The sequence below is a fragment of the Amaranthus tricolor genome, chromosome 3, assembly GCF_026212465.1.
Source record: "Amaranthus tricolor cultivar Red isolate AtriRed21 chromosome 3, ASM2621246v1, whole genome shotgun sequence".
Classification (NCBI taxonomy): Eukaryota; Viridiplantae; Streptophyta; class Magnoliopsida; order Caryophyllales; family Amaranthaceae; genus Amaranthus; species Amaranthus tricolor.
In genome coordinates this window covers 8,082,737-8,094,916 of record NC_080049.1, presented here as the reverse complement: position 1 = coordinate 8,094,916, position 12,180 = coordinate 8,082,737, and the positions used below count along the sequence as shown (strand labels likewise).

General features: G+C 31.7%; 1 protein-coding gene across 1 annotated transcript; it reads right to left on the bottom strand.

The window, feature by feature from the left end:
• Positions 1-9,103: 9,103 nt before the first annotated feature.
• Positions 9,104-10,036, bottom strand: LOC130808300 (uncharacterized). Its single transcript, XM_057673777.1, has 3 exons — positions 9,827-10,036; positions 9,535-9,746; positions 9,104-9,425 (listed from the first exon to the last, which is right to left on the bottom strand). The coding sequence occupies exons 1-3, from the start codon at positions 10,034-10,036 to the stop codon at positions 9,104-9,106; spliced, it is 744 nt and encodes a 247-aa protein (XP_057529760.1).
• Between the last annotated feature and the right edge of the window lie 2,144 nt (positions 10,037-12,180).

Sequence of the window (12,180 nt, the reverse complement as noted above, 5' to 3'; positions counted from 1 at the left end):
ATAATTAAATCCACAAATGATTGATAGCAATAAGTTCAATCGATTGTTTTTCAGTTACCGTGGAAGCGAGGAATGTTAGAGTATTTATATCTCATCATTGATTCGTGGAAACCTTGTGTCGATTGTACTAGGGAATGTCTCTTATCATACTCATACATCTTTTTCTAATTTTTCATGTAGAGACATATATATTGCACATTCATTTATTTTTAAGTGTGATATATTTGGTTTCTGAGTCTTGACCATGCGTTAATTGTTGTGGTGAATATTTATGCTAAGTATTTGGTATCAATCTTATCAATGATAATGTATATATTATTAGATGGCCCCAAGCAGACGATAGCAATTTCGGCCTCATGAAAATGGTTTTGCAATTAATTGGAGTCTTTTTAATCAATGATACATAAGCTACTAGATGTTCTGCACAACATAATCATTAAAAGTTTGGGAGGTAAATTCTTCAGCATTGTCAAGCCTTATTCGTCTTATTGTATAATATATTAATTAGGAAATTTGTTTCTCAATCGAATGAATTGAGCAAGTAATTTTGCAAATGCCACATTTCTGGTTTGTAGGAGACTTAGATGTGACCATCGTGTTGAGACATCAATCAACACCATAAAGTATCTAAATGATCTAGAAGCGGGATTAATTGGCACACAAATATCTCCATGTATTCTTTCTAGAAACTTAGGAGTTTTAGTAGCAATTTTATTTACAGACGGTCTGATTATGAATTTGCCCTATGAGCATGCATAATATGATAATTCATTTTGATTGAGGAATTCTGATTTTCTTCATTGGATGTTCAATTGAATTTTAAATAATTTTTTGCATCATTCCTGTACCAGGATGACCCAATCGGTCATACCATATATTTATCATTTGTTTGTCATCTAACTTTTAGTTAGATCAATGCATTTTCATGTTTAGAATTGTTAATTAGTGTTTAGTTTTAATCTTTTCTATTAGTTATTAATCATAATTAGTCTAATCATGCTTAGTTTAGTTTATTTCATGCTTCTCTTGCTAGCTAGTATGTTGGAGAAATTGACTTCTAAAGCTAAGGTCCTTATGGGTCCATAGCATAATATGGAGGTGAATTTAGGATAATTGTGTTTGTGGGTTTTATTTATGGTTCTTACAAGTTAATTAGAAGAGTAAAGACTATCCTTGAAAGAAATTCATGATCTCTCTCTTACCACACTCAAAGATTGATTACTTCACATGTTGGTTTCTTTCATCAAGGTTTGATCTTTGGGTCTTGTATGATTTGTATGTTGGATGTCTTTGTTTCATAGGTGGACTTTAGTTAAGTATCTTGAACTCCGACTTTTTATCTTCCTTACCACTTCTCTAATACTCCATCTTTGCACTTGCCCAAACTGAAACAGCCCAAACGAGTATAAACCGTATAATAATATTGTCTACAAAGCACAACAGAAGACTCATAGAAATATGAGCTGAATCCGACTTGTGGCTGGATAGCCACAACAAACCAATATCAGAGTATTTAAAACTTTACATAATTAAGTGAATATTATTTACAAAACATTTTGAAATTATTAAAATTTAATTCACAAATATCTAATTTACATTATGTTTTTCAAAAAGAAATCCTCCCCTTGCACGTAACACACAATACAAGTAGGCATCGTCTCCACAATAGAGCTAACCTGAAAATGGATCTACCCCGTAGGGGATAGGCCCCATCAAAGACTGTCAACAATTGAATTGTTGAGTAATTCAACAAACTACTAAATTTATATACAAGTCATTAACAAACATCTTCGTTCTAATCTTTTGCTCATTTGGTAACTCCTTATAAAACATTAATTTATCAAAATCCAAACTCTTTTAAAACACCGTTTGGTATCGACATAAATACGACTAAGAACCTTTGGTTCATAGCGAATCAAAATATGGCTATAACTTTACAAGTTAATAGCGAAAATCAAAATGCGGCTATTACTTTACAAGTCAATAGCGAAACAATACAACAAATGAAACATATGATTTCATTTGCAAAACAAACAAAACTTTATATACCGAACACATTTATTCAAAACTCATATTGAAACAATATTATAACAACACTTTAAAACGTGGAAATATATGGACCTTCAGGAAGTAGGTTTGATCTAAATCTTGAGAACACGGGTGATTGTCATCACCGAAAATACGGCTCTTGCAAGAACGAAACGGATCGGGGACTCGAGAACGATCCAAATAACCATTACCTATTATGGATTTCACAATAATTTGGATACAAATATCCGTTGCCAATTCCCAAAAACAAACATTTTTCAATGTCGAATATTTCAATATAAAACAAAACAATAATTCAATTGATTTTCTTTGAAATCAACAATCATACTTCATTTTCATAATACAATATTTCAAGACTCATATTTTATAAGTCAATAACATACAAAACATGCTTTTGTAATCTCTTTAAATAAATACAATATTAACATACTTTTTAATCAAATATAATTTTTATAACATGATTAATTTTTATTAAAATTATTTTAAAATAGTAATACTTTATTGCATAAACAAAGCAATCAAACCAGTATTTTTCCCATCATCAATTGAACATAAAAATGGTTAAATTAGCTTTAAAAGATATTAGTTGTTTGTAGGTTACCTTTAATGAGAAAATTTTTCAACCAAAAAATCAGATTAGAAAACCAAAGAACTTCATTGATGCATTTGAACAAGCATCTTATGTGTATCAACTTCTAACTCCAAAAGATAATAATACAAGCTCCCTTATTGCATCACCATCAATAATACTCAACAAATTCATACCATCCATAATTACTCAATAAAGATACATTAAATAATCCTAAATACTTGATTAAAGGAATACCCAATTGAAATTCCAATTTGAACAATTAATCTCATAATTAAATATTCTCGATTTTCATGATAATTTGTTAGTATTTTGGACATAACTCTCTCATACGAACCCATTTTGGGGCGATTCAAGTGTCCACGCGATCACGACTTAAAGCTCTACAAATCTTATAAGACACCAGAACCCAGAAATGACCAGAATTACCTCGAAAATAGTAATGAACCCACGAACATAAACATTTTTCTAATAAAATAAACTTTGTTATTTTAGCTTGAGCTTTGTTAGAAACCAAATCAAACAACCAATTATATGAAAATCCACCAAATCAAGAAGAGCTAAAATCATTCAAACACCAAGAAGATTTTAACCAACCAAAACAATCTTCAATTGAACTTCATGTCAAAAAGCCCCAAATTAACTTCACCAAGAACCCTAGCATTTTCTTCAACCAATTTGATGAATACTATCAATCTTCAATCAAAACTCCAATAAGAACCCTTACTTAAATCAATAGCCCATAAAGACTTAATCCTTTAATTCAATACTTTGTTTTGATTTTTGATATCACAATAATAAAGGTTCATGGAAAGAAATGATGTAGATGATGAACATTTTCAATTTCTGAAGTTAAAATGATGTAGCTTTATCATAAAGGGTTTAGAAAGATAATTTTGATGAGGAAGGAATTCATCCTACTGATATGTATTATGAATAAGGAGATTAGTGGCATACTATTTCTCATTAATTAATGACACCTATATGGGTTATGTGTCTTACACACATAACATTAATTCATCCATTTATATATGCTCAATTTTCATCGTATAACTTAGTTAAATCCCAAATCAAATAAAATTGATACCCAAAGGTAATAGAATCTTTTACTTATCCCCAATTAACTTAATTAGCATACTTAAAATTTAATATCCCAAATTATCTTAATTAATTACTATAAAGCCACTAAAATAGGGGTTGTCTCACAAACATTCTTAAACGATTATCTTTCATCTTTTCCTATATATTTGTTACTCTTAAACCATTTATTATATCTTCATTTTGAATTCTACCCCTCGAGGTATGCCTACTCACCATTGAAGCATTTGTATTTCCAATATTCTCACCTTTTTACTATGATTGTTTCTAAAAACCCAACATTTGGATCCATATAGTAGCATTGGTCTAATGGTCATTCAATAAAACATACCCTTTTATTTTTAGGGCACACCGCGATCACATAATATTTTAGTATTTGCTCTGCATTTTTGCCAGTTACACTTAATTCCATGAGTCACATCTTGTTGGTTGTCCGCACTACTTTGAAATATTCACCCAAGGCATTTGAAGTGTCCCCTTAAAGCAATTTCCTTCTATTATAATTTTATAGTGCCTATTATTGTCTCAATTGTACTCTGTCTTTCTCCGACTTTATTATATATCCAAATTTTTGTCTTTATTTTTCTAATTTAGCATTTAACCCCTCCCTGATCTCATCTACTAAAATAATATCATCAGTAGGCAACATGTATCACGACACTTGTCCTTGTATCGATCTAGTAATCTAAAATAGAACTGTTGAGACAAAAAATGGCTTAGGGTCAAGCCTTGATGAATGTCAATTGTGATTAGGAAATCCTCTATTGCTTGTCCACATGTCCTAACACTCATCTTTACTTCTTGATAAATATGTTACACTATATTAATGTATTATTTGGGAATACCCTTATTTGCCATTGCCTACCAAAGTACTTCTCTTAGTAACTTATCGTATGCTTTTTCAAAGTCAATAATCTATGTGTAAGTCTCTTTTATTGCCCTATAGTACTCTATCATTTTGCTTCATAAGATGAATTGCTTCCATAGTAGATCTCTCTGACAATAATCCAAATTGGTTTTCTAATTATATGGAATAACATCTTTTTATACATATCTCTATCTTATCACTTTGTCCTGTAACTTCATAGTATTGCTCATGAGTTTTATTCCTTGATAGTTGAAGTAGTCTTGAATATCTCATTTGTTCTTGTAAATAGGCATTAAAGTACTTATTTTACATTGACGAGGGTAAAAGAAAAAGCCTCAACCAGTGAGCTACACTACGATTATGCATGTCAACAAGTTTTTTTTGACGGTTAAGCTTAGGGAATGATAGAATAAGTTAGAATCGAACCGATGTGCTTACATGTGGAACAAAAAGTCTTTAGTGAGAATATCTTACCATGAGATAAGCCCATATCAATCCATTTTTTAATAAATTATTTCAAGATTATAATTAATCATTTTAATGTTATAAGTGATCATTACTTTAAGACTATAAAATTATTACTTTAAATTGTAAGTAATTATTTTAAGGTTATAAGTGACCATTTTAAGTTTATAAGTAATCAATTTTAAGATTATAAATAACCAAAATAAAAATTAATTACTCTAAAGCTGTAAATAACTATTTAAAAAATAGAAAAAATTGTCCTGAATAATCCCACCTTGCGCCCATTTACTGTGAATAATCCATACTATTGATTAATTCTAAATAATCCTACCTTTATATAAGGTTTGCTTTCAACACTCCTTCCCACCTTATTACCCGCTATTCTGGGTTCAACTAGCCATTACATTCAACTCATCTTCCTTCTTATGCCTAATCTTTCTTCATCTTCCTTAAATACTCAAATCACCATTGCTAACCTTAAAAACCTAGAGAGAGAAATTATTTTTTTTCCATCTTTCACATCTTTATATCTTCTTTAATTTTGGAAAAATGAACTCTCATTTTGGAAGGTTGGATTTTAAATCACCATTATTTATATCTTCTTTAATTTTGGAAAAATAAACTCTCATTTTGGAAGGTTGGATTTTAAATCACCATCATCATTCTTTAATTTTTGTATTTATGTTGTACCAAATAATCAAATGTAATATGGAGATTCAATTTCTACTAAAATGGAATCATTGCTTTGATTAATACATAGTGTTTGAAGGCAAAATACAGTAAATGATAATTATAGTAATAATACATAGCACAAGTTAGCAAAAGGTTATTGCCATTACATTACATCACTTAACCAACTATCTAATTTCCTACAAAGATTTGGGATCATTTGAGGTTGATGCTTGTGTAGAAGAAACAACAATGCTTGAGAAGACATGGTTCTTGTGGTGGCAGCACCTCTATTGACACTACTACCAACACTTTGTAATAGTCTGAGTCAAAGTGAATTGGATATTCATATGAAAATATGAATTTCAGGTTACACGCCGGACATTTAAGTTAAACTGTTTTCAAGATCGATGGCGTTCTAGTGATAAAGAAATAAGTAATCAAAAGAAACGGAAATAGTAAATCAGCGGAAGTCTTGAAGTTTACAGGTTGAGAGCCCATTGACCTCATAAAAAAAACCAAGTAAAGTCTGAAATAAACGTACTAGCTAAAATGAATAGTAAAGTTCAGACGATCAAATAGTAAAGTCCGAAATAAACGTTTGGGTCCACACACAACAACCCCACCTGCAATTTAACCTGCTAGTTGTCAAATGACAACATCATAGCAAGTTTCAAAGAACATAAATCAATACACGTCAAAGACTTCATACAATGTATTATACAGGTTACATACAAGCAATGAGTTCATCCTAGAATGCAAATGTTGTAATAGATAAAATATGATATTTGACTTTCCAATTTCCAACTCATGTCGTTGCCCGTCCAGTTCGAGTCGCCAGAGTAATACCAAAGTTTGGAGGAATATACATGGGAGAGCTAATCCCAAGGTAACCTCCAACCTAAGACGTTGTCCGTCCTGTTCGGTTGTCAAAAGTAAAGTATGCATACCCTCATGGTGACCTTAATGATCCAAAACTGTCATGGGAACGATAACAATAATAATTCTATTCCAATATTTTAAACCCGTGCAGATAACAACTAACACAACTATCCTCAAATTTCCAATTTAAAACTCCTTTCAAATTATTTTTGGTGTCTAAGCCTTAAGTGATAAACAACATCACATTATATAATGAACACAACACTACTTCACATAACCAATTACAAAAGTATGGTCTAAGAGTGTACCTTGATAGCACGGCAAATCAAATTAGGGCACTTTCACAAACGAGATGTCAACCTCTTATGAACCGAGAACCTAAATACAGATACACACACAAAAAGCACGTATCATAACGTGTTTATACATTCATTTGATTTTATACAATCAAAGCATTACTAAACTTCATAATTTTAAATGATTAAATATTAATCCCAATAACTTCTTAATTCTAAAATGCAACCAGTACTTTTTTGCCCTTTTTGGACAGTTTCGAAATATCACACAGAAAATCCGACTTTACCAGTGCGTTCGGAAGGTATCAATTACGTTGGGTACCAAATTTCATAATTTTTAACGCTCATTTACTATTTTTAATTAAATTTAGCGTTTAAACGACTTTTGATGAAATCGGTAAACGAAACGATAAACAAACTCACTCAAACCCCAAAGACCGAGGCGCGCCTACCGAGTTAGAAATAATGTTTCTGTCCAGAATTTTTTTTATTATATATATATTTTTTTAATTTTTAAATTCATTTAATTTAAATAATTAAATCTCTTTAATCTCCTTTTACAATTCAAATTTTTTTTTTAAAATTTTTTTTCATAATACATAACAATTACCAAATGCTAGCATACTTATCCACAATAATAAAATCAACCATACCTATAACAAATTCATAGAAAAAAATAAGCACATCATAAAAGTCCATCCTCAAACCAAATCATGAATCAAACATAAATAATCATTAAATTAGAATGTTCACAACCACCATCAACTTACTTTCTTTTTCTATGTATGAAATTTAAATTCTTAAACATGATTCTTCTAGCAAATTGAAATTTTCTAAAATAAATAAATAAATAAGTAAATAAATAAATGTACATACACAATTCTTTAACAAATTAAGATTTTCTTAAAGGATTGTCATTTCATAAAAACCTCATCAACTAAACGTATGAACACAATCCTTCTAACAATTTGAATTTTGTTAAAGAATTATAAATTCATGAAAACTATATAAAATAAAACAAAACATAATTCCTTTCAACAAATTGAAATTTTGTTAAAGGATTATGAATTCATAAATATTATACAAATTGAAGGTATAAAAAAATAATAATTCTTCAAACAAATTGAATTTTGCTAAAGAATTATGAATCACAAAAAAAAAAATTAATGCTATGAACAAAATTCTTTTAACAAATTAAAATTTTGCAAAAGAATAATGAATCAAGAACTTACAATTATAAGGATTAAGGATTCAATTAGAGCAATTGATCACCCAAAACCCATCCAAAATGTTTTTCTCACTTTTTCTTTATTTTTTCTTCTTTTTGGCCAAAACTCTCAAGGAATTTTTGAGAGTAATTTTTCTGAATTTTTTTTTTTTATAATACTTACCCTTAGGCAAGCATCAATACTAATTCAAATCAAGGAGTAAATGAAATGCTTAATTACCTTGGTTAATGATCATTAATCTTGCAATTAGGAGGAGGTTACAACTTCTTTATTTTTATTTTTTTAATTTAATTAATGTATTATTCGGTTTCATGGGTAGCCGCAGAAGTCGTTATGCGTTAAACTTGTTATGCGATGAAATGCGCACACAACCGAAAGTATACTCGAAATAATTATTTAATATATATATTATAGTCGAATTTTTTTTTAATAATTAATATATATGAATTAATATTTTATTATTATTTTTTTATTGATAATTTAACGGGGTGTTACACACTTATAGTAACACCCCTTCTTCCTTTTCCTATACTTCCTAGATCACCTCGTATACTTTTATTTCCCCTACCCAATTGACTTGGTTGAGCAGTAATATCATGGTGATGTGGTGTGGCATTAGGAACAAGAAACACTCTTCCTTGGTCTACCCCTACCTCTCTTTGGTGGTGGGGGCTTCAGTCAAAGTGTCTTTGTCAGGACACTTCCACTTTTTATGTCCTGCAACACCACATAATTTGCATGTCATAACTAAACCATGTCGAGCCAACTTGCCTGGTTTTTTAGGATCCTATTGTGGTGACTTGATCCTATTCTTCCTAGGTCTACCCGGGCCAAGGTTAATAGGAGGAGGGAGGAGGGATATATTAGCTTTTGGCCAATGCCTTTCACCTGCCAACGGATGTATGATACCACTATATGACTCTAAATAGGCCTCTTTGGTGTAGGATTTGTCCATAAATTATTCCACATCCTTGCTCATATAATACAAGGCAACAATTGCATGACGACAAGGATTGCCCTTCAAATCCCACATCTTATAAGTACAACATTTGTTTTGAATGTCAACTTCGAAAGTGTCCATGTAGTAAGCGACTTGAATAAGTGTAGCAGTTGATGGTATAATAGTACATTTACTTGCTTCTTCCTTCTCTTTCTCTAACAAGTCTAGCACCTTTGGACATATCAATCCATAACACTTTTGTGCCTCCTCTCTCTTTGTAACTATCCTCTTCATCAATATTGTCCTTATCTCTTCAAGCATGTCAATAAGATGCTTTGATCTGGCACGGATGATGTAATTGTTGAACGTCTCAGCTATGTTTGCTTACAATTACATCACAATTGGTCAGATTCATTAAATATGGTCTGCAAAAGACATTAACATCATACTTCTTGAAGTGTTCAGCTTCCAAGGGATTAATCTCATCCATCTCCTTTAGTGCATCAAACATAACTTCATTATTATATGCTTTAGCAGCCCTCCAAAAAAGCAACTTTAATTCTTCTCCTTTGAAATCCTTCTTCCAATTGGCATAGATATGTCTAGCACAGTGCCTGTGCTCAGCCTCGGGAAGTTCCATGCTCACTGCCCTTAAAATGCTCTGCATAACCAAGAAGACATAATTATTATGATAATACAGTTATTATGATAAGGGCATTAAAAATTAGTACATCAACATACTTGATGTTCGTCTGATATTATAGTCCATCCAACACCATTTGTAGCCGGAAACCCTTTCTTTAACTCATTGAGGAACCACCGCCAAGACTCATTGTTCTCCCCTTTCACTACTGCCCATGCCAAAGGGAACATTTGTTCATGTGGATCTCTACCAATTGCTGACAATAGCATTCCACCTAAAACGGTTTTGATAAAACAACCATCTATCATAACACCTTTCTACACCCTTTCATCCAACCACTCCTTAATCCATCAAAAAGCACAACAAATCTTTAGAACTCAACAAGTGATGAATTAAGAACATTAACAACAGTGAATAGACTTTCAAAACTACTAGCTCTTAAAGCTTTATAATAGTCCATGACCTTGTTGTAATGTTGTTTCATAGTCCCATGAAGTTTCCTATGAGCACTGTACTTTATATTGTAAGTAGAGTCCCTACATCACTCTGTAGTTTTTTCTAACCAAATCAATGATATCAACTGATGGAACATGAGGTCTAGCCTTAAACACATCTAACAACTGATCTGCAACCCAAGAAGACCTTAACTGCCTATTACCATCCATGCTCCTTTGACAAGTGTGATGTTGAACCAATGACTTAACAACAAAGGTTACAGCTGCCCTATCCCAGCTAGCATATAACTTAAATGGACATTCTAGTAAACAAACAACACCAAGTCTTTGTTGTCTTGTTTTATGACTCTTATCAATCTTTACATTCCTCCCTTGAATAAGGGCATACTTTATCAGTGCATCTCTAAATGCATGTACACTAGCAAAGCTCCAACCAACATACCACTTTAAAAACTTGAAGTCTATCTGCTTGGAAAATTAATTGTTGTTGTTGTTCTCACCTTCACTATCATACTCTGACAAGGGGTCTTCATCTTCTCCTTCATTAGTTCTAACAACATTTAAAACTACATCACCCTCACCAACATTTTCCTCTACGTCATCATCTTTCTTACTAGCAACATATGAATCATCCTCACAGTCACTGTGATCCTCTTCACTGTGTTCCCCACTTATTTCACCTTTAATGTGTTCCCCCTTACTATGATCACCTCCACAGTTATCCCTACTATCAGTAGAAAGCAAAATGCCTTTAATCAAGTTTTCATTGCTTTTAGATCTACAACTCTCCTCACCTACCAAAGGAGTTAATTCTACAGCCCTTACAATACCTACCCAGTATTTAAAGCAGTAAGGGTAGGGTTATCTAATTCATTGGTCAAATGTGGTGTATGGTCAACTTGAGTTTTTTGAGGACCACTTTTACCCTTAATAGGTTTTAACCTTTGATGTCTACTTTTTATGCCATTTTAACTGTCATTTTCCTTCTTTCGCATTCATTTTTAGCACATAGTAGAGACTTCAATTCTATAAAATCAAATAAACAAAATCACTCTTATAAATACACGTAAGATTATGGGTAAAAATTAGATGATTAAGCAACTAGTACCTTAAAAGGTTTCCACCTTTCGTCTTCACATTCTTCTAATATTGGTGTGGGCTTGTAAAGCAAATGCTCATACAACTTAAGTATAGCCCTCAGACATAAGTTGAATTGCCGACTCACGGTCTCTCCACTTCTTATGAAAAAGTGAGCAATAGATCTATTTTTTTTTATGGTGAGCTAAAGTGTACAAAAACATGGCAACTATCTCATCAAGAGACATATTTTTTGTCCGAGTGAGGCTTCCAATCTCCTTAAGCATCTCACAAATAATATTAAAGGTTTGTCTATTAACCCGAAGTTCACTTTTGCAATGCACATCACTTTCTTGTATTAAGCGATGCATAATTTTTAAGTGCAATATTTTTCTATCTCTTTTACTTTGGATCAATTGAACACCCCTAAACGTAGCAATGCTTGTCATATACCAAACCCAATACATCATAAGAACTACAACTACATTTGTTACTACCAATTGAAGTTGTTTTAGACGTCTTTTTCTCCGTAAGGATTGCATAATTCGATCCATTTATGAGAATTGCATAGAGTACCTGCCTATGGCTCACAAGAATTGCATTATTCCTCTGAAAAGAATGGCATTCACCAGTTTAAACTTCCAACACAATAACTTCTTTATATGGCTGGTATTATCTCATGCTCTATACAAAATCATACTCAATTAACAAGCCAAAAATGAGACCAAATCATAACATGGTGATCTTTAATACTGATCATAACATGATTGAAGTTGGAAGGAGCAGCAGATCCAAGTGAAAGAGACATTGCCTTTATCGATTAAATTCAGCACTTTCAACTAAATTGAACAAAAATTGAAGAAAATCAAACACTTACATGAGCTGTGAAGACTGAAGAAAGAGAAGTTATTCTAATTGCT

What these genes read in the sequence shown, in the direction of transcription:
- LOC130808300 (XM_057673777.1), bottom strand. Translation starts at nt 10,036, where the DNA reads ATGATAGATGGTTGTTTTATCAAAACCGTTTTAGGTGGAATGCTATTG. An exon ending in TAATATCAGACGAACATCAA is followed by an intron (nt 9,747 to 9,826) that starts GTATGTTGATGT and finishes TTGGTTATGCAG; the next exon opens with AGCATTTTAAGGGCAGTGAG. An exon ending in GAAGCTGAACACTTCAAGAA is followed by an intron (nt 9,426 to 9,534) that starts GTATGATGTTAA and finishes CATCCGTGCCAG; the next exon opens with ATCAAAGCATCTTATTGACA.